General features: G+C 43.5%; 1 protein-coding gene across 2 annotated transcripts in view; it reads left to right on the top strand.

The window, feature by feature from the left end:
- The window catches only part of NR5A2 (nuclear receptor subfamily 5 group A member 2), a 112,669-nt gene that overhangs the window by 2,620 nt on the left and 86,624 nt on the right, over positions 1-23,425 (top strand). Inside the window, exons 1-4 of one of the 2 annotated variants that reach the window (XM_061185262.1) lie at positions 364-506; positions 1,490-1,608; positions 3,038-3,179; positions 5,435-6,081. In XM_061185262.1, coding sequence (XP_061041245.1) covers positions 1,504-1,608; positions 3,038-3,179; positions 5,435-6,081 — 894 coding nt within the window. In that variant the 5' untranslated portion in view covers positions 364-506; positions 1,490-1,503. Of the gene's footprint in view, positions 1-363; positions 507-1,489; positions 1,609-3,037; positions 3,180-5,434; positions 6,082-23,425 lie in introns of those variants that run through there. The other variant, XM_061185261.1, reaches the window with a different exon arrangement.

Raw genomic sequence — 23,425 nt, 5'->3', positions numbered from 1 at the left:
GCTCAGCCGAGAAGCGCTGCAAGGACCCTCACCCCGAAGGCCCTTTCCGGAGGCCCCCAGAATCCGTAAACAGAATAGAACTTTATTTTAAAGAGAGAAAAAGAAAATCAGTAATCATTGGCAAGGAGGCGACTATGGTGATAGAGCGGCCGAGTACTTTGGGGGTGGGCTGGGGGCTATTTCTCCCTTTCCTATTTGGTAAACAAATCAGAGGAAGCTTCTGCCAGGCCCTCGGTTCCCCGTCCACCCCCTCCCGCCCCGCCCCGCCCCCTGCAAATGCCACTGATTAACTTAAAACAAACTTGACTGGGGCGTTTGTGCGCCTGTGTGTAGCCGAAAGTTGAGCAAGGGGCGAGAGGCGAATGCGCCCGGGGTTTCACCGGAGGTGCCGGGAGGCTTCGGGCGGCGGCCGGGCTGCGCGGACCTGCCCTCGCCATCCGTCCCCTGCGGCGCGCGCTGCGAGGCTCGATCGGCGAGGACCGAGTCTCCGGGAGGGACCGGATCAGGTATTATCTGGGGTCTCCGGGCCACTGCCTCTGCTATGCAGTTTATCCATCTTGGAGCTGTGAAGACGCCTTCGCGGCGCTGCGTCGGAAGGAAGGCCGGTTACCCGATCCCTGCAGGGAGCCGCGCAGAGCCGCGGCCTGATTTCTGTTTAACAGGGCGAACTCGAGGTGTTTATATTTTGCGGTGATGATCGGAAACATGTGAAGTTCATTAGACGACTTCAGTACTTTGCGACGAAACCAAACCCTCGTGTGTATCTTTTCCTTTCCTTTCCTTCTTTTTCTTCTTCTTCTTTTTTTTTTTCGTCCGGGCGTCCTGCCTTTTGCCTTTTTATTTTTACAGGAGATTTTTGCAAAGTGTGGAGGGGAAAGCCCTATCAATACGTAACTGAATGTTTGGATTAATCTAACAGATCTGAACGCTGGGAGCCGCAGGCTGTGGTTAAATTGGGGCTACTGAGAAGGTTTCTGGGGCATCCGTTCCCCTGCCAAGTGTCTGCATATTGGTGTTGCTTTCCCCAAGCACCCTTATAGTTCGGTGCACTTTGAGCAAACTCATTCCAGTGGGAGGATAATGCCGTGTGCTCCTTTCCCTCCCTTAGGCAAAGGTGACATTTTGGAACTTAACGTCAAGGAGGTTTAAAAGAAATTCGAAGTTGTTACTTTATGCAATTCTTGTTTCTATTCTGATCTGTTGCTTTGCAGAGTTAGGGGGACTCGTGTTCAACAGTGGTCAGCTTAAGAATTTTTAACGCAAGAAATTAGAATTATTTTTAAACTAAAATAATGCAAAGCGCATGCCAAAAGATGTTTTACTTTCACTGTATGAAAATAGCTCTCTGCAGTACATCTGGGTAACACATTTTTATTTTCTATTTTACCTGGTGATGTTTGCCCACCAGTGACCAAAATGGTTTTTATTGCAGGATTAAAACCTACCTAGTAAATTAATCGGATGTGTGTATGCATTTCTCTTGTTTCAGTGTCTCAGTTTAAAATGGTGAATTACTCCTATGATGAAGATCTTGAGGAACTCTGTCCCGTTTGTGGAGATAAAGTGTCTGGGTACCATTATGGGCTCCTCACCTGTGAAAGTTGCAAGGTTTGCCTTCTCCGTTGCTACCTGAGAAATACAATGTTCAAAACCAAAATAAACCATTGGATTACTTCTTAAAGCTAAAGATAGGCTGTCTTTTTCGGACTCAATTAAAAATGACAGAGGGAATGAGTGAGTCTTAGTGAGATGATTCTTCAAAATATGTGTCCAATTTAATTCAAAAGGCAAAGAGATTTATGCTGTTTAGAAAACTTTACCAGTCTCATGGCTTTAAAATAGTTTATGGTAGGAAGGTGATAGAGCTGTAGAAAGACTTCTATTTCTAACGGTCCAAAGTATTGATTTTGCTTGACTTATATATATTTAAAGCATCGTTGTTCTTGAGAGTGAACATGACAAAGTATTTCCCAAATACATTTTAACTTCAGAGTATTCTGTGCTACACGTCCAAACATTTTTTACCCACAGACATAAAAGTCTAAATTCCCAACTGCATGATTTCATCCTGATTTATTCCAAAAATAATTTTTTAAGATTTTTTTGAAATCTATATCATAAAGAATTAGAAACCAGATCTTAAGTTTATAATAAGAGTAGTTTTCATAAATATATTATATGACGTGTTTAAATGCAAGAAATTTTAATATGTAAGATGTACTGTATTATTACTAACAATGTCAACTATACATTAAGGATTTATCTCAGACCTTTTTCATGTATTCCCAGTAAATCTGATACCCCCTATTTTTCAACATTTTTAAAAGTAGAAAACTCAGTACAATTACTTAAACCACTGCCAAGAAAATCCCTTCTTTCTTTATAACAAAGTAAGATGGTTTCACTTTGTGGCTAGTAGGACAAACAGAATATACCATCCAAGCTGTTATTATGTTACAAAGCTACAGATTTTATTTTTGATTAATTCTTGTGGGTGAAATATAAGGAAGGCATACACTCTGCTAAAACTCAGCTCTCTGCTATATATGCTTTTTTCCCTCATGAGTTTCACCTTTTTCTTTACACAGTTCCCCAACTTGAATGTATTCCAATGGAATTATGAACATTTTCCCATTTTATTCTTTAAATCCTTTTGCTTTTAACTATCTAGTGCTGACATTTGTAAAAAATCTGAGGTGTTTTGCTATTCCATTTTTCCATTGCTATTTTACAGTAGTTTGCCACTGAAATTGTATCAGACTACTTAAAAACAATGCCGCTCTCTATATAAGTGCCTTATCTGGAATATGAAGGTTAATAGGAAAACAGATTTTCTTCAAAAAATTACTGGTTAATATAAATCTCTACCATAGCCTGGTTTTGGAGGGTTGATCTTGTTAAAATGTAAAACAAACCACAGAACCACATAAGGGCTCAAACGGTGCAATGAAAAGATTTACTGGTGATTTCCTTAAAATGAAACAATGGAAGAGACGGGTGTTAGCTTTATAATATGTCTCACTATTTTCTCTTATAGGGCTTTTTTAAGCGAACAGTTCAAAATAATAAAAGGTACACGTGTATAGAAAACCAGAACTGCCAAATTGACAAGACACAGAGAAAGCGTTGTCCTTACTGTCGATTTCAAAAATGTCTAAGTGTTGGAATGAAGCTAGAAGGTAAGTTTTTTCTAAAGACCACTGCCTGTTAAAACTCTCCAAGGACATAGGATTTAAAACAACATTGTACTTATAACATGGTAACAGTATTTTCCTAGTCTTTTAACACTATTGACAATAAGATCTTTTGATGTTTTGTCAGCAGAATAGTCGGAGTCTCATTTAAATGCTGGTGAAATTTACTAGGAAAGAAATTCTAATACCAGAGTTTCGCCTCCTCACCTCTTTTTTTATTTTGAGGAGCATATGCATTTCATAGGTTAGATGAAAGGTCAGGTTAGATGAAAGCAAGACTAACATGATTCAGCTGAGAACAGGTAAAAATAATTTGCCAAAATATTTTTTAAAATCCTTTAAGTTTTCAAATCAGGAAAAAAAGTTTGATTTTAATCTTTTTAAATAGGTACACTTGTCATAATTGTTGCTATTAGTTTCATGATTCCTGAACAAGAGTTAAAGCCTTTAATTATAAAAAGATTTTCTCATGTAGAGTATCATTTTTGATTGTGTGGGAAAGCACATTTCTTTTTTTTTTTTTTTTAAGATGATGACTGAGTGCAAAATAAAACAAATTTTTTGAGAAGCAGGAAACATGAAAAATAACGAACCATTACATCGGTAGCATTGGTATGACAAGAACAAGAGAATGGTTCCTCAAAAGCCACATTAAACTTTATGTTGAAAAAGTAGAACCTGCATTTACGATGTACAGATTGGCAGGAAGTAACGTTTAATATGTGACTTCTGTAAATAATTTGTAGTTCATGGACTATTATGGTGTGTTGCTGTTTTTCAGCCTCTGACCTACTGACTTTCCAGAGATTAAATATATTGTAAATAAAGTAACAAGAAGTGATACAGATCCCTGAGATGTGCCAGATACAGGAGTCCATTTTATTTGATCAGTGAGGCACAGACTAGTTGTGTTTGGGGCTTTCTGTTGTGTGGCACTCAGACTTGATGGCAACACTCAAAAAATTTCAGATAAGTCTGCTGAATTGCTATTAGGTTCCTTCCCAATAGAAGTAGCCACTTGGGTTATCAGGAGGACTGTTAAGTCAGTGTTGCTTTTAAGACAAGATTGAGAAAAGAAATAACTGATTCTTGTTAATTTCTTCGTTACCAATCCCTGTATTATTTTCCAAACAGCAAAACAATGTGGTAGATGCTTACTACAGTATGAGACTCAGAAGATAAAATGTTAAAAATTAAATGTTGTGATTGCATATGATGTCATTTGATTCCTTTTTTTCTTAACAAAGGGAAAAGGTTACATTTCTTTACCTTAAAAAGTGTGCTTTCTTAACAGTAAGTCACTTGCACTGCATGCTCATGCTTTGTTCACAGTGATATGAAACAATTAAATATTCAATAAATTATCATCCAGATGAAAAACTCTTTATTCTCTTGTGCAGTGTTCTGGATACCTAGCATTCACAATAAATTTTTAATGCTATACTAATCCTAAGATGAAAAGCTCAAAAACTTAACCTCCAGCAATTTCAGTATGTCACAAGCTGTCAGAGGGTTGCTGGGTCCTATCTAATTGCCACTGGCCACCATGAGCTAGGAGAGTCCCGCTAAGTAAATTACTAGACGTGGCCCCAGACGCCACATAGCATCGTGACGGTGGACCGTTTTGACAGCTTCTGAAATGAATTTGCTTTAATTATGTCCAGTTCTGCTTAAGTGAAAAACAATAACCGGTGGCTCCCTGATGTGTGCCCGTCAAGTCCAGGTAAGGATGATTTTCCAAGAAGAGCATGTACCTAACACTTTTTGCAGCAAATTAACCAAAAGACTTTGAGAGAGAAAGATGTTCTAAGGAAAAATAGTCACAATTGAATCCAGAAATGGCTCCTTTGATTTTTTTTTTCCCCCCCCCTTTTAGCAGTTTGGGTTTCCATAAGGAGAATCACAGCATCCCTGGCATGATAGACCCTGATCCTCTTCCTTAGCAACATGAAGCATCTCCTGTGTGTAGCAAAAATTAGGAAGTCTCTGCAGTCGCCAAAGGGTTAATATGTCCCTACGTATCCGAAATATTTTTTTGATGACAAACACACTTGGAGGAAAGAATTCATAAATAAAGAGGGCATGGCTTTTTTTTGGCTATTGTAGTGAAAACAACCATACACAGACCACTTCCGGTCCGTTTTCAGCCTTCCTAACTATCTGGAGATCTGGAGAATGCTAATAATTTACATCTTCTTTTTACCCTTACTTTCTTTTTTTTTCTTCCCCCATCCCAACAGCGGTAAGGGCGGACCGAATGCGTGGAGGGAGGAATAAGTTTGGGCCCATGTACAAGAGGGACAGGGCCCTGAAGCAACAGAAAAAAGCCCTCATCCGAGCCAATGGACTTAAGCTAGAAGCCATGTCTCAGGTGATCCAAGCCATGCCCTCCGAGCTGAGCATCTCCTCTGCAATTCAGAACATCCATTCTGTCTCCAAAGGCCTACCTCTGAACCACGCTGCCTTGCCTCCTACAGACTACGACCGGAGTCCCTTTGTAACGTCCCCCATCAGCATGACAATGCCACCTCCTGGCAGCCTGCAAGGCTACCAGACCTACAGCCACTTTCCCAGCCGGGCCATCAAGTCTGAGTACCCAGACCCCTACACCAGCTCCCCGGAGTCCATCCTGGGCTACTCCTACTTGGACAGTTACCAGACCAGCTCCCCGGCCAGCATGCCCCACCTGATCCTGGAACTGCTGAAGTGTGAGCCCGATGAGCCCCAGGTCCAGGCCAAGATCATGGCCTATTTGCAGCAGGAGCAGGCGAGCCGCAGCAAACACGAGAGGCTGAGTACATTCGGGCTAATGTGCAAGATGGCAGATCAGACCCTCTTCTCCATCGTGGAGTGGGCCCGGAGTAGCGTCTTCTTCAGGGAGCTCAAGGTACGTGCCAGCCCTCGGGGCTTAGAGCTCCCCTTCCGGGAGACCCGGCTCTGTGGTCCCTGCCTAATAGGGTCTTGGTGCGGAAAACACGTTTTCCTTACTTTTCTTCTTTGTAAAATGATGTTTTCGACCTTGACTTCAGAACTATTTGCAGCTTAACTTTATGGGGCTTTTCTTGCCTGTAGCTCTTCATCTGGGGACATGGCATTTCATGTCAAATAGGGGAAGGTTGGTTGGTTTTTTTTTCCTGAGTAGGAGAATGTCTTTACTTACTCCCTTTAACCTCAGATGGTTTATGGCTAAAAAACTGAAGCCAGTGTGCAACAGAACCTAGTAAACTTTCAAAAAATTACCAAGTAAAAAGCTCTGTTATAATGGTGCCAATTTAGAAGGAAAAAAGGCCAACATTTAGTTGTGTTTAGACGCTAAAGAATGCAAGTAGTACCACTGGTTAGTAGTTAGCAAGTAGGTATTTACTACCTGTTTACCTTGACATTAGGTTGGTAGAGCCTTTGTTTTCGGAGCAGATTCCAATAGGATGTTTACTGCTGTTGGCTGGGGAATGGGCCCATGGCAAGTGCTAGCCTGCTTGGCTGGGCTTTGCTACTCATAATCCATGTCTGTCGTTGATTTTAATGGATTGGTACATTGTAAACACAGCCCTTGTTTGTCTAAGGATCTCTGTTTAACTACATATAATTATTTTATTTCCTGAAACTGAAGACCGAATTAATATGGGAAAGTTATAGGGAAGTTTGGGATCCGAGAGTAGCTACCAAACTGTATTTGATGGTCAGTGATTTTGTTCTCTGTGTTGAAAACAAAACTGAATCCTGGGTTTGATTTCTAGTCTGTCTGTCACAAAATCAATATCTTCCTGTTCCTGTGGCTGCTTCAGACACCTAGGACTTTGGGAGGAGATTTAAAAATCTCTGAGAGAAGGACAGTACAAAGCAGACTTCTAATTTAAAGGTTTCTGTTTAAAGTGGTGTGTGCGCGGATGGGCTGGGGAATGTGGAAGCCACGTGCAAACGGAAAACAGTGCTTTCCGTGGCCGTCTTCACCTGGCACTGTGATCTGAAACAAAAAAATTATCTGAATGGATCCGAGTAAGTTACTAGGCTACCACCAGCCTGCTGTTAGGATGCTGACCGGTCCAGCCCTACTCTCTAGGCCTCTATCCCGCGCGTACAGACGGCTGATGGCGGGGATCACTCGGGGGGGCGAACAGGATGCACTGTTAGCTGTCAGGCCAGACCCTCTGAGTATGGAACCACCCTGGGATAGTCAGGGCGTTTATCATTAGAAACCAAACCAAACCAAAGTTTCCCGGTGCTCTTAGGCTCACGACTTTGTCCCTTAAGAGAACAGGTAAGAAATTGGAAAATGAAAATGAAAATGATAATTTTACATACAGCCTGAAAGGTTAGGAAATGTACAAGTGAGGAAAGCACAGCCTTCCAAGTCAGAGGAAACCAGTTTGCATTAGATCTTTGCTACTTAGTAACTGTCTTTGTGGGCAGGTTCTCAATCTCTGAGCCTTAGTTTTCTTTTTTATTTTTTTAAATATATATATATTTTTAAATTTATTTATTATTTTTGGCTGCATTGGGTCTTCATTGCTGCGCGTGGGCTTTCTCTAGTTGCAGGGAGCGGGGGCTACTCTTCGTTGCGGTGCGAGGGCTTCTCATGCCGGTGGCTTCTCTTGTTGCAGAGCACGGGCTCTAGGTGCGTGGGCTTCAGTAGTTGTGGCACACGGGCTCAGTAGTTGTGACTCGTGGGCTCTAGAGCGCAGGCTCAGTAGTTGTGGCACACGGGCTTAGTTGCTCCGTGGCATGTGGGATCTTCCCGGACCAGGGCTCGAACCCGTGTCTCCTGCATTGGCAGGCGGATTCTTAACCATTGCACCACCAGGGAAGCCCGAGCCTTAGTTTTCTTGTAGGTAAAATTGTAAGTGTGGTGTTTGGGGGGTGATGGAGGGTATGGAGGGAATAGCAATACGTGTATTGAGGAGGTTTTTCGAGGAATAAATGAGACTATATGGGCAAAGCATCTAGTCCTGGGAACCCAGCCTATATTATATACTCAATAAATCAGTGCTATTTTAAAATTGCTCTTATTGTTTTATGACAAGTCTGTGGAGGCTTTACGTATTACTCTTATATTCAGGAAAAAAACATGCACTTGTACTCTGATTAGTTTGACATTGGAAAACAATATTACCACATGTGTGGCAGAAAGTAAAATTGTATAATAGTCATTAACTACTGCCAGTTGAGGACCTCAAATTTGTCAGGCAGTTAGTTGGTGTAAGATGGATGCAAAGTGGAATAAGACAGAATATTTGCTCTCAAAGATTTTATGATAAGACAATTTCATAAATATCTATTCAAAAAAAAAATGACCGTTGAAGTTTGTTTCACAAAAGTGTGGGGAAAGAAATCATGTGTATTAATTACATGTGAAAAAAGAAAGGAAGGTTATAAAGTGAATATAGAGGCCCCCAGGTAGGACTTTAAGAGTGCTAGGAAAACACTCTCTCCAAATTTCTCTTTTCTTTTCCCTGTAATTAAATGGTATGAGATTCTTTTCTAGGACATGAGAGTTCATATTTGGCTAAAATGTAAACACTTTTGAGAACGGGACATATTAAAGCAAAGCAGTCATTTATACTGTTGTTTAAGGCATTTATCAGTCTTTCATGAGAATATGCTTTTTAAAGAGGGAAAGGGAACAGATACAAACCCTGGGGGTGACACCCGTAAGGGGTGGGAGGTGCCCCCAGGAGAAAGAGACAAACTGGACCCACTTCACCATTTGCCTTGGGCTTACATTGATTCCGTTTAAGTATTTTCCAGAGAAAGAGAAGTAGAATTTCAGAATAACTTAGGGGTCGTTTAAATATGGAGTTGTGAGGTGACCATTTGCTTCAGAAGAATTCCTTTTCCTTTGTTTATAAATTTACTTTGTGGAAACCAGACGAAGGCGTTTGAAGCCAGCATGGAGACGTGGGTTGCCGTGTATTTCTCCAGGGCAGAGGGTTTCAAACTTCTGAACTAAGACCTGCAGTAAGAAATACATTCTACCCTGAATCCTGGTGTACCAAACACACCACACACACAATGCACACACGCACACACGCATGCAACTGGGCCAGAGTTCCACTAGACAGTACGTGATTTTGTCCATGCCATGCACTCTGATATTTTCTATTCTGTTCTGCTTTAGTCTAATTTATTTCATGCTTTTTAAAAATTTCTGGTCATGACCCACTAAATTGATTTCACGACCCACTAATGAGGCATGACCAGCAGTCCGAGAAACGCTGCTCCTGGAAAGGTGTCATGGGCCTTCTGGGCATTGTCTACCTGCCACCACTAAGAACGACTCCTGGACAAGACCTCTCCCCACCACCCGCCCCCCCCCCCCACCTGGCCTCCAAGACATCCCCGAAACTTGTAGCCCGGTTCCTGCCTACCTTCCTGCAAAACTTGTGATTTTTTTTTTTTTAAACTTGTGATTTTAAAATATCGTTTGGGAAGATGAATGCTCCCCTTTACACATTTGTCTTTTTCTTGTTAACTTCACTGCAAATTACCCATCAAGCGATATACTTATAGGGCAGATCAGATTGCTTATACCTCTACAACCCCAAGATGAAAAGGCACATATTTGCTCCCGGAGAGTAATAGGATAATAAGGCAATTTTGCAAATGACCCCTTGCTCACTCTCCCAGGACAAGTTACACTCTCTCCGTGGATAAGAAGAGGGCATACAGATTCCATTTGTTTACTATTTAAGGGATCAGAAGGGCCAGAGGAAATTTGGTGGGTTGTTTTGTTTTTCTACATAGTTACAAGGTGCAAAAAGAGATATTCTGGTTCCCATTCAAAATATTAGAACGGGAAAGAGGAAAGTATAACTCCCAAACACACATCTTGAGACATAGCACATGAACAGCAAAAAAGAAAAAGAAAAATACAATATACTTATAGAAAGCGTGCAATTTCAGAGCTGGATGATGAGCAGGGAAAAAGAGATAGAGGATACATGTAAGTGAGCTGTTTCGTTTTTCTCTCTACCTGTAAGGAACAATCCTGATCTCCATCCAAAAGCATGGCATGGAAAAGATGAAATTAACACCCTGAAACTAGTAGGTTTCCGAACAGCACGTGTGCATCCAATGATACCCCTTGCCTAGAAACCACAGATTTTCCAGATCTGGAAGAGACGGTGGGGGTCGTTTGATTCTACCGCCTCCATTTACATACGAAGAAGCTGAGGCAGGGGGCCTGTGGCTTGTACCAGATCATACAGCTTCCGAAGGGCAGAACTGAGACTGGTCAATTCAGGTTCCAAGAAGCTGTGCTTCTCCGCAGCCCTGCCCCCCACCCCCCAATGCACACACACAAAGAAGCCGTGTAACCTTTGACTCCAAAAATACACGCCTTTGCCAGCGAAGCTAAAGCAAATCTCCACGTTATCAGAAGTCCATCACTACCACCCAATTACTAAATCACTAATAATCAGGGAGATAGATTTTCTCTGAGCCCAGACGACCCCCTGGGAGTGAGTGAGTCACTTTAGAAAGCTACTATAATTCTCGCAGGCCACTGGGGCATCATTCAGTGAAGTGCATCTACCAGCCGGCACTTCTGAGCCCTGGAGGAGTGTCCAAAGCTCTCTGAGTGCCTTTTGCCTCTGCTCACAGCCCTCTCTCGGGGAGAATCTGGTGCGGCAACCACGTGCAGTTCTGTTCTGCAGGAAAATGGCTAAAGGAAGTTATGTCCTGGGTCCTACGTGATACTGGGTGTAACAGCATGGGTTCCTTTTTATGTATGTTTGCGAAAATAGGAAGGAAAAGAATTTAGGATTGTAACCAGTTGATAGATGGGCCACGAATTACTGAAGTATGACGATATTTTTGGGGTAGTATCGTGCATTCACTATACCTTCAAATCCTTTTTTCTTTTTTTTGGCTGCGTTGGGTCTTCATTGCTGCGCGCGGGCTTTCTCTAGTTGTGGCAAGCAGGGGCCACTCTTTGTGGCGGTGTGCAGGCTTCTCATTGCAGTGGCTTCTCTTTGTTTTAGAGCACGGGCTCTAGGCACGTGGGCTTCAGTAGTTGTGGCACACGGGCTTCAGTAGTTGTGGCTCGCGGGTTCTAGAGCGCAGGCTCAGTAGTTGTGGCACACGGGCTTAGTTGCTCCGCGGCATGTGGGATCTCCCCGGACCAGGGCTCGAACCCGTGCCCCCTGCATTGGCAGGCGGATTCTTAACCACTGCGCCACCAGGAAAGTCACTCCCTTCAAATCTTTAAACCCCATCTGTCTTACAGTGGCCTATACTCTTGACTTTTCCTTGTGTTTTTGGAAATCAAGAGCGAATTCCAGAATCCCCCCTTCCCCCCCCCCGCCCCGCCATATCATAGAAAGCACTGTCTTTGTGAGTCAAGAAGATTGTGCTTTTTTTTTCCGTTATATTTCTCTCATCTGTGTCTTGAGTATCTCACAAACACAAGAGCAGTGAGAAAATAATTCCCACTTTGTTGAACAACTAATGAATCTGGAGGATCTATTTGATCTTCTAATGAGACCAGATGTCTTCAGAGGATTCTGGGAACAGGTATAGAAGAACTTCCCCTCCGTGAATGATTCTGATACATGGAGGAATAAAAAAAAAATTCTAAATTAATCCTGAGTGAAACACATAACGAGTGTTCCTGTGGAAAATAGGGCTCAGAGGCTTAGGGAGTTTGTGCCAAAGGAATTCAGCCGTGCAGAAGCCAGTTTTCTCGAAAGTGAGGAGACTGGGGGTGGGAGCAAGCCTTTTCTCTCTGCTCTGGTGTAGAAGCTTTTCGAGCAGAGTGTTATTTATTTATTTTTAACACCCTAGATCACTTTTCCCAAGCCTTAGTTCACTTCTCCCAACCAATATAGGTCTGCGGTTTGAGATGTCGTTGGATTTGCCCCAATTTTTTTTTTTTTTATTGGAGTACAGTTGCTTTACAATGTTGTGTTAGTTTCTGCTGTGCAACGAAGTGAATCAGCTCTATGTAAACCTATATCCCTTCCCTCTTGGACCTCTCCCCCTCCCCCCGTCCCACCCATGTAGGTCGTCACAGAGCACCGAGCTGAGCTCCCTGTGCTATACAGCAGGCTCCCACTAGCTGTCTGTTTTACAGAGGGTAGTGTGTATATGTCAATCCTAATCTCCCAATTCGTCCCACCCTCCCCTTCTCCCGCCGTGTCCACATGTCCCTTCCCTACGTCTGCATCTCTATTCCTGCCCTGCAAATAGGTTCATCCGTACCATTTTTCTAGATTCCACATATACGTGTTAATATACAATATTTGTTTTTCTCTTTCTGACTTACTTCACTCTGATGACAGACTCTAGTTCCATCCACATCCCTACAAATGACCCAATTTCATTCCTTTTTATGGATTTGCCCTAATTTTAAGCCATGTTTAACGGACTTGCTTAACCCTTCTTTTCTGTGTGTGTGTGTGTGTGTGTGTGTGTGTGTGTGTGTGTGTGTGTGTGTGTGTGTTGGGGGGCAGTGCGTGCATCATGTTTTCCCACATTCACCCGCCGTCCTGATCCCCTTTGATTCCATCTGAGCTTTGGGGTTCAGGGTCACATACCCAGAATTATAGTCTGTCACTTTACTTACCTGTGTTTTCATTTCTTGGGATGCAAAGTAGTTCCTCCTGGAAGCAAATGATCAGCATTGAAGTGATTTCCCATCAAGAGCGGAGAAGTGTTTCTATCTGAAGGCAAATTAAAATATCTATGACCATTCAATCTACTCATCAAAAAGAGATCAGAAGAAAAGAAACCCGACCCTTCGTAGGTTTACAAGGAAATGAGAAAACTGGCTTTTCTTCCACCGGGGCTGGGAAGTTTTCTTCTGCCTTTGAATTTGGAGGGAACATTGGAATCTGCAGGTCTGATTCCATGACTCGGGGCTCTTCAGGGCTCTTCAGGCATCAGACGTCTGCTTCTGTGATTCCCTCCAGGCAGACCCGGCACAGCAGCCTCTGGGCTGCTTGATGGCGCTGAGAATGTATACGATTCTAGCCTTTCTTGCTTGTACAGGCACGGGGCTTACTGCACCCGTGTCGGTTACTGATTGAGAAATCCATTCTTTAGACTTTAGAGTCTTCTTGGTCACCGTCCCATCAATGCCTGTTTGTGCTATAGGTGTTGTCCTTTGGTGGAAATGGCCCCCTGACTGCGGAGATGTGGCTTCTCCACCTTCTGTGTTCCTTTTTAAAGTATTACATTTGCTTTATTTAGAGAGGATGCATCTGCAAACTGCAGACTCGGTTTAGACTCTAACTTCTCGAAGCTTGGTTTCAGCGTAGCCAGGCGCTAGTTGTTTCCATGCTAGTCGTTTCCTCCCTGGGAAGCCAGGAGATGTGGTCGAAGCAGTGATGATGGCTTCATACCGGGTTTGCTTGTTCGCACACCCGATACGCTTCCTGTTCCTGTTAATCTATTTTTTTTTAAATTTTTGACTGTGTTGGGTCTTCGTTGCTGTGCACGGGCTTTTTCTAGTTGCAGCACGTGGGCCTCTCATTGCGGTGGCTTCTCTTGTTGCGGAGCACGGGCTCTAGGCACACGAGCTTCAGTAGTTGTGGTACGTGGGCCCAGTAGTTGTGGCTCGTGGGCTCTAGAGCGCAGGCTCAGTAGTTGTGGCGCACGGGCTTAGTTGCTCCGCGGCGTGTGGGATCTTCCCAGACCAGGGCTGGAACCCGTGTCCCCTGAATTGGCAGGCGAATTCTTAACCACTGCGCCACCAGGGAAGCCCCCTGTTAATCTATTTGTTATCTACCAGCATCGTGGGGAGCATGGGAATAGCCAGCCATACCCAAGGAACCCGTGTTTAACTGGCTGGGCCATTGTCAGGCGTCTGAAATGAACAATGAGGGTAGGAAGAAAATGGGCATCTTCCTTGCTCTGCTCAAGGTCAGGTGGTGAAGGGAAGAGAGGTCCCTTTTATTGGATGCTCACTCTTTGCCTGCTCTAGGACTGGGTGCCTCAGGCCCTTTTCTGGTCCGCTCCTTAGGGCAGCTCTGGGAAGTGAGGACAGGACAAGATCTCCTTTGGTCTTAGAGAGGGAGAGGGAAAGCCCTGGACCACTGCTGTCACATAACGTGGTCCTTCCAGAGGACACGTCCATCCCTCGCTTATGGGCCCAAAGAGACACGGAGTTAACCGATTAATAAAAGTTTTTTAACTAGGTTTTTATTTTTTAATTTTTAAAAATTTATTTTATTCAAGTATAGTTGATTTACAATGTGTTAATTTCTGCTGTACAGCAAAGTGACTCAGTTATATATATTCACTTTCATATTCTTTTCCATTATGGTTTATCACAGGATATTGACTATAGTTCCCTGTGCTATACAGTAGGACCTTGTTGTTTATCCATTCTATATATAATAGTTTGCATCTGCTAATCCCAAACTCCAAATCCATCCTTCCCACAACCCCCTCCCCCTTGGCAACCACAAGTCTGTTCTCTATGTCTGTGAGTCTTTTTCTGTTTCATAGATAAGTTCATTTGTGCCATATTTTAGATTCCACAGATAAGTGATATCATATGGCATTTGTCTTTCTCTGTCTGATTTACTCCACTTAGTATGATCATCTCTAGGTCCATCCATGTTGCTGCAAATGGTATTATTTCATTCTTTTTTATGGCTGAGTAGTATTCCACCATATATATATACATATATTTTTATATATGTATATATATATATATTACACACATATACGTACGTACACACCACGTCTTCTTTATCCACTCATCTGTTGATGGACATTTAGGTTGTTTCCATGTCTCGGCTGTTGTAAACATTGCTGCTATGAACACTGGGGTGCGTGCATCCTTTTGAATTAGAGTTTTGTTTGAATATATGCCCGGGAGTGGGATTGCAGGAAACTCTATTTTTAGTTTTTTAAGAAACCTCCACACTGTTCTCCATAGCAGCTGCACCAATTTACATTCCCACCAACAGTGCAGGAGGGCTCCCTTTTCTCCACACCCTCTCCAGCATCTATCATTGTAGGCTTTTTAGTGATGGCCATTCTGACCGGTGTTAGGTGTTACCTCATTGTACTTTTGCTAACTTGGTTTTCAAACAACCAAGTTTTTTAGTCAAATAATCTGTTAGTACCAGCAAAATTAACCGAGGCACTTGAATCAGTTTGGGGATGGGTGGGGATCAGGAATGAGAAAGATGGAGGAAGAAACAAAGACATGGGGAAAAAAAAACCTCAGCAGGTAACCTGCCCCCGAGGCTTGGAGCTCCATTAATAGGGGAGGGTTTAGGGAAGACTCAAGGCTAACAGAAAATACTTCCATTTTTCCTCGACTGCAGAGTTTGGATAATAGGTGAGAATGATACCCGCCATTTATTGAGTTTTTACTGTGAGTCAGACAGTTGTTAAGTGCTTTACCAGTACTGTCTCTCACTTAATACGAACTAATCCCTGGGCAGCGGGCATGTGTGCTCCCAGGGTGCAGAGTAGGCAACCCAGACCTGAAGACTTTCACCAATTTGCCCCAAGTCCCATGGCTAATAAGTGGTAACAAGGTCATCGAAACAAAACATGTATATGGCGGTCTTTTGTAAACTATGCCCATCTCAATACCGCTTTACAATAGGTCTTAAAGGACCTCTATGACTCTTACACTACAGAGAGCAGTTTCTTAAATTGGCCCAAGAACATGTAAATTCTTTCTTTCTTTTTTTAATTGGAGGGCGACCTTGTAGGGCTGGAATCGGAACCGTTTGCTTCCGGAGAAGATGAAGAGTTTGCCGTTGGCGGCAGACTCTGGAGCTTCTAAACCTTCATCCGTAAAAGGGGCTGTAACTGGGGGGGCCGCAGAAGGAGGCCATCGGGTGCAGCAGGGGTGTGGTCTTGTCGACTTGGGGACACTGGGCAGGCTGTCCCCACCCCCCCACCGCCAATGCCCAGCACCGGTTCCTACCGCATGATCGGTAGAGGCAGGCGCATCAGTCTGTCTGCTTAGAAGCAGGTACACACTTGTTTGCTGAGAACAGCGAGGGTCCCTGCTCACTCCAAGACCTGCGTCTGCCCAGCAGGACACACAGACTGCTCACAGATCTTACAGAAAGTCCGAGATGTTCATTCCTCAGTGTCGGGGAAGGGGAGCTCCCGGAGTCCCTGAGCCCCAGGACCCTGTCTGCCCACGGTGTCTGCTGTTATACAGAGTCAGGTAATGGGTGACAAAGCCGAAAACATGACTCATGTGTACACTCCTTAACACAATTTGAAGGACTTTGCCCTCTGAACCTGTGAGGTAAAATAGGTCTTTCTATTTTCCAGGGTAAGTGAAGGATGACTTTACTCTGACTTATTCTTCGACAACTTGGGAAGTCGATCATACAAAGCTTTGAGGGCTCCACATCCATTTGCAGAATGGCTGCATGGAAATTGGGCATTTGTGCTATTGTTCACGTTAAAGACATTAATGTCTAACCCAAGAATACCGCCCACACTCGAGAACAGAGACGTACACGGCATCACCTCTTCCAGCAGCTGGGTCTTTCTTAAATGTCTGATGCTTAAAACCTATTTCTCTCTGCACTTCTGCCTTTTCCGTGCACCAGGCGAAGCTCAGGCTGCCTTGCATGGGTCCCCAGCCAGCTTCTCTGGAGACACTCGGACCTTCTGTATCATTTTCCTGATTTTCTCCACTTTCCTTCACCTCCATCTCTCCTTTTCAATCTGCCCAGACTGCCTTTCTCTTTTCTCACTCACATGGCTTCTCCTCCTTCCCTCGGGATGCCTCAGCTTCCTAGAGGCACCTGCAGGCATTGCTTTGTACAGCGTCGTGGTTCCTGGGACCCCTGTCCTCGGCTGCATCTGCGTTTTCCCTGCAGGTGGAATGTGGTGGACCAGGAGGGCACCCGAACCCCGTAGGTCTGAGGATGGATGGAGAAGCATGAGAAACAGTTGAGTACATAGACCCTAGGAGTGGGCTGCATTCAAGGACAGTAGATGGAACATCTATGTGGCCCTGTCTCTGGGTGAGGGGACCCCAGGCAACGGGGTTTTCCGTTGGGGGTAGCAGGTCACCTTCAAGGGCAAGGGCAAAGGAGACTGAGCGGGGGAATGTGTGGACCCCTGTAACGCCCATGCAAAGACAGCTTCGAAATTCTCCTTGTTTCTCAGCAGCGGTGCGTGGCAAGGCCCTGCTACCTATGTACGTTGTGTAGCGACATCTCCACACAATCCCACAAAGGGCTACCAATGTGTCCCTCCCTTTCAACTTCCTCCCTGGAAATCATTTTCAAATGCCATGTTTCCGACCTCCCAGGACCAAGTCTGTGAGTTCTTCACATACAGCGTCCTCTGAAGGAACAGCCAAACACTTGGAGGAGAAATTGTACAAATCTGAAGTGCGCAGGACTGCTGGGCCCTGCTGCTGTTCATTTCTCTCCAGAAACTAAAAGAACACCACATTAGCTTGAATATTTAGAAGTGTCACCAGGATTACACAACATTCGGGATTAACTTTACAACCAACCTTGATCCGACTTCTAATTCTGTAAGAATGCTTTTTCTTTACATGGCAAATAGACTAATTGGCCAATAGTTCTAAAGTCTGTCTCTGTTGCACAATAAGAGCGTTGCAAAGGCAGAAGGTAACCCCAGATGGGTGCCTCTTGTCTTTCATTTGGGGAGCGCGGAGATAACTGGCCTTTCATCCAATGGCTCACAGTGTTGATTTTTAAAGTCTACAGCGGGACCACCTCCTGTGAATTGACTATCACATTTCTAAATACCCTGTTTACAGAATACTTTACCTGTGAGAGCAGGATAATTATTTCATTTAAATTAAAAACATATTTTTAGGGGGGGATGAAACACAGAAGGTACCAGATCCGTGTTGAATGGATACACCCAAGATGTGGAGGAGGAGGACGGGTTGGGAGGGATGGGGGTAAAGGCAGCAGAGATAACATTCCGTCTTCACTTTTAAGCGACATTAAATTGCTAATTGGTAATCGGAAAATTCTCAGGATGTTTTCAATGTCTTCTTAAGCAGTGTTCCTGATGTGATTGATACAGACACACTCACATTCATTTGGTAAAAAATAATTCCACTCACATATAGGTTTTGGGTCCCACGTGGATAGGTTTTGGGTCCCACGTGGTTTCCCCGGGCAGATCTTGTGTGTATATATCACAGAGTTTTGAGTACATATCCTGTTTTCAGATGTGTTCTCTGAAATGTTGGCTCATTCTAAGACCTGTTTCATTTTGACCACTGTATCTTGCCTCGTCTGAAATCACCACAAATCCTTCTTTACCACACACATCCCAGCACCACGGTTGTGCTTTTTTGATCTGAAGTCGTGATGGATAAGAGGCTTGGCTTACTGCCTAATTAAAAAAAAAAAAACAACCTACTAAATATTACATTTCCCCTTGTAAAATAACGATATAGATTATAGTGTTTGTGCAGAAGTGTTGGCAACAGAATTCTTCAAAAGTTTTCCTTTGTGTGATGAAAGCTGTTATATTATTTTGACTAGCTAATCAAATGTAATTGGGGAGCTTGAAGTGCCTTAGATTTTCCTTGTACAGTTATCAAAGTGGGAAATGTAACTCGTGGAGCTGATGAAAGGCATCTCTCACGGTATTCTTTCAATTATAAATCTTACAGAGGGAAGAAAGAACAGTTCTGTTGCTAAAAACTCAGGGCTTGAAATGCCCCTTAATGTTAATTGCTGTATTAGCTAGTTAACACATTATTATACATTTTAATTGATTCTTGCTCCAGTTTTGGAGAAAAAAAATTCTGGATCTGTTTGGCAAGTAAATTAAGGAGGGAAGATGCTTAAGTACAATAATATTACTGTTTATATTAGGTTTAAATCATGCCAGATATTTGCAGTACAAACAGCCCTCACTATTGCGGGGTCTAACTTGCTTTAAAAGCATTAATAGTTTGCACTCATGTATTGGGATTTGTGGTTATGAATGTTTTCAAAGGAGTTTTATTTGACCATTGAGAATTCCTTTTATGGTTTTATCAATGACATGTCACAATCTTGAAAACATAACTTCATTCCAGTCATGTATTTGGATGGGTCCAGCTGAGGGTTGGCTTTTGAAAAGAATCAAAACATACTACACCTGCATTTCATTCACCAGGACGTAGCATTTTTCTTTAGGGTTGAATCCCACTCTCAAGCTACCTGTAAAACATTTCTGGCATAAATGATGAGTTGTGACCTAGGGTTAGGACAGATTTCAGCTTTTATTCATTTATGAATTCACTTGTTCACCCCCTCATTCGTCAAACCTGTAATGAGTTCCTACTGTGTGTCGGTCCCCTTGCTACATTACTGCAGACAAGACAAAAGTGGGCCTGGCTGGACACAAGTTACATCCTCCTGGGCACTTTTCTCAATTAAAGTAAATGCAGCACCAAACACCACAGCCAACCCTGACTCTGAAAGCTTGTGCAGCTACTTGTGACTACGCTTCCGCTGATGTTTGAAATGTATTGGAACTGGAAAAGACGATTGACTTCTCATAGACAACAGGCCGACCTCTGAGAAACATGGCAGTAGTCCAATAATGACTAAAACTGAGAGATAGAGGTTTGTCCAGAATGTAGGGTAAGCTCTTGGGGGGCGCCTACCCAGCCTGGGGCAGGGGAGGGGGAAGTCTTGGAGGGTAAGTAGGAGATGTCAACCAGCTGAGCAGGTAGAAGTGAGGGGAGTCAGGGAGGTGTCCCCAGCAGAGAACAGCTGGTGCAAAAACAAGGCCTGTGCACTGTACTTTGGGGACCAATGCATAATTCCTGTGGTGGGAAGGTGAGCATGTAGGGAGGTGGCTGGACAGGGGACAAAGGTCACTCACATGGGCTCCTAAGTAAGGATTTTATTCAAGGCAAAGGGAAGCTACCATGGGAAGTTGAGAAGGGGTGACCCAGAGGGATTGGAAATGTACCACAGTGACTGTTGGACATATATGCCTACTGTTTCCTTTTTTGTTTTGTTTATTGATTTATCTTTGGCTGCGTTGGGTCTTCGTTGCTGCGCATGGGCTTTCTCTAGTTGTGGTGCGCAGGCTTTTCACTGCGGTGGCGTCTCTTCTTGCGGAGCACCGGCTCTAGGTGCGTGGGCTTCAGTAGTTGTGGCACACGGGCTCAGTAGTTGTGGCTCGCAGACTCTAGAGCGCAGGCTCAGTAGTTGTGGCGCATGGGCTTAGTTGCTCCGCGGCATGTGGGATCTTCCTGGACCAGGGATCAAACCCGTGTCCCCTGCATTGGCAGGCGGATTCTTAACCACTGTGCCACCAGGGAAGTCCTGTTTCCTTTTTTGAGTTCAGCTTTGGTGTGGTTTTCCCTCATTTCCCGGCATTTAGCTGAAATACATTCCAATGATTTATTTTTATGCATCACTTAAAACTTGTTGTTGTAAAGAAGGTATATAGTTGATATCTTTTCTGTATAGTTTGTTCTTTCTGCTATTCTTTCCAATAGGCCTTTTCCTTCTAGGTAAATTCCAGTTAATTGGTGACATGGATATATTTGAGGTCTTGGTCTTTGTTTCATGTTTAATTTAAACAAATGTGACATTTGAAAATTTCTTCAGTATAACATGTGTTTTGACCAGAAAGCTTTTTCTTTTTAACCTTACCCTTATCTGATGCTGTTTATTTCATAGTCTTTGATTTAGTGGCATCAAATCAGTTTATATTCACGTTATTGGGGGGAGGGTGCTATCTAGCCCGATGGACCTAGAGCTGTCACATACCAGCTTTTAAAATTATTTGTTCGAATCATTCATTCATTTATTCATTCAATACATGTTAATTAAATACCCACTAAGTGCCAAGCCCTACTCTAAACCAGAGGGTGCTGTTGTGAACAAGACCAACAGGGTACCGTTTTTATTGACACTCACTTTGTAGTGGGAGGGAAGCAGATGATAAACTGCCAAGAAAGATAACGTGAACAGTTAGAATAAATGAGTGAGGAGGGTAGATAGGAAGAGAGGGAGCAGTTAGAGGGCTTCAGAGAAGACAGACGTGAAGGGTGGACACTTGAACTGAAATCTGAACAGCAGGAAAGCACCAGTCTTGCTAAATCTAGTGATGTAGCAGTGCAGGCACAGGAACAGCAAGTGCAAAAGCCCTGAGGTGGAAACCAGCTCGGTATTTTCAAGAAACATGAAGAAGGCCAAAGTGCATAAGTCAAAGAATTGGCAATGTGCAGCTCACGTAGGGCTTGGATTTTATTCTGTTTGGGATAGGAACTCTTAGGATTTTAGGCAGTAGAGTGTCTTCATCGAATTTCATTATAGGAAATGTTGCTCTGGCTGTAGGTGGGAAGTGGGTCAGGAGGAAGCAAGAAAGGGTGTAGGAGATTCTAAGCCCAGCGGCTTAGACAGGGCATGACGGTGGGAATGGGGAGAGGCGGATGGACTCAGGACACAGGTTGAGGTAAAGCCGACAGAATTTGCTCAAAGGGGCTTTGGGAGAAAAAGATGAGACAAGCACAACTTGGGCATTTGGCTTGAGCCGTTGAGAGCCGTTTGTTGAGAAGGAAGGGGAACCAGCATCTCTGGGAGCAGGGCCTGTAAACTTCCTAAAAGGCTCCTGGAACAGATAGTCGCAGAGGCCAGGGCTGGTCCTTAGATGCCTGCTTTGGGAACCACTGATTATTCTGGAGAACACAACTAAACCACCCCATGCAGATAAGAATCCAAGCTCTTCTTAGAGGCCAGGATTCTCCACACTCCCCTGCAGTCTACTTCAGAGTTTAGCAGCAGTCAGGATGCTCTTTGATTTGCAACTTAAACCCTTCCTTCTGCAGAAGTGTCACCCCCCTCTGTCATAAAGTCAAAACAGGAGGGTACCCTTGGCTTGATTCTAACCTGTTACTGAGTTACAGCTTGTTGAGTTGCAGCTCCATGAAAAGCTACAGATATTGTCGTTAAGGGATTCAAACTGATTTCAGCAATCAAGACACAGGAGTCTGGTTAAGACTGGACCCCTCTGCCGACACAAACTGACCAGGATGCAAATTCAATCGGAGTGGCACCTCAGGGAAATTAGTGGCTGAGGACATTCACTGCTTGATCCCACGTGACTTCCCCCTTCCAAGAATGTAAAACAGATTTGGACCATCAAACCTTTAAAAGGATTTTTCTTACTTCAATATGGATTCTCTAGAATTTGACCCCAAAGTTTGAGTCACCACCTTGACATGGACTCAGTTTGTTTTCCTCCACAGTCCTTTTTATGAGGAGAAAATTGCTAGTTATTTTAAATATTCTTTCTAAGCTTTATCTCCAATCCTTTCATTATCTTTGTTGCTTTTCTAACAACTTTCGCTTTCTTTCCTGTAGTAGAAGTCAGAGATAATCTAAACTATAGTCTCTCCAAAGCTTCTCTCACCTCAGCGCAGAGCAGTGGGCAGTGTTTGGATTATAAAACAAATCCAGGGATTTACCTACAAAATTATAGATGGGCATGAATATGCCAGACATACCAGAATCAATAACCCTGCCAGCAGCAATGAGTGTTTTATCTACTCCGAAAGGACTTTGTTTCCCACTGCTTATTAGTACCTTACTTAATTTACTTCTAGGCACTGAAAAAACCCTGGTACTATTTTGTCCAGTATCTTTACAGTTGAAACAACTTCTTGCCCACTCACTTATTAGCCCAAGTCAGTGGTCACTTGCAACACAGACTGACCTCAGCTTTGTGGACCCTGAAACTTACACAATTTAGGAAGCACTCAATGAAAACAAAAACAAAAACAAAAATATCTTCTCTTTTGCACATTTTACAAACTTTAGTCCTTGTGCATAGAATTGCTTGGATTCCCTCAAGAGTCTGGAGAGCGCTTATACATGGGAAGGTTCCTGAAGCTTAAGCTCATTCATTTCAGGTGTAAGTGCCTCTGATTTGCTTTCTGCCAAGGAATTTCTTGCATAGGTTATCACTGCGGCTAGGAGGAAGGTGGGGATAAAGAATCTGCATGGTGGTCAAATAGGATTTAAGTGTGGACCACCCAAATTGGATAACACAGATATGAAGCCCAGACACCTTTACTGAGTTTTCTTTCTAAAAATAATTCCTCATTGGTCATGGGACAAAAGACAGTCTTGCCTGTAGACTGAAGACATAACTACAGCATCGTTAGATGCTCTCTGGCTGGTCCACCTTCTCCTCACCTAGGCTCACTGACTGGCCTCTCTGACACGTCATCCTGTTCCTCTGACTCCACTCTCCTTGCCCTAAGACATGTCTCATAAACATATCCAACCAGTTTA

This window comes from Eubalaena glacialis, chromosome 3 (assembly GCF_028564815.1).
Source record: "Eubalaena glacialis isolate mEubGla1 chromosome 3, mEubGla1.1.hap2.+ XY, whole genome shotgun sequence".
Lineage (NCBI taxonomy): Eukaryota > Metazoa > Chordata > Mammalia > Artiodactyla > Balaenidae > Eubalaena > Eubalaena glacialis.
Note: the sequence above shows the minus strand (reverse complement) of the source record. Positions and strands in the feature narration are given on the sequence as shown.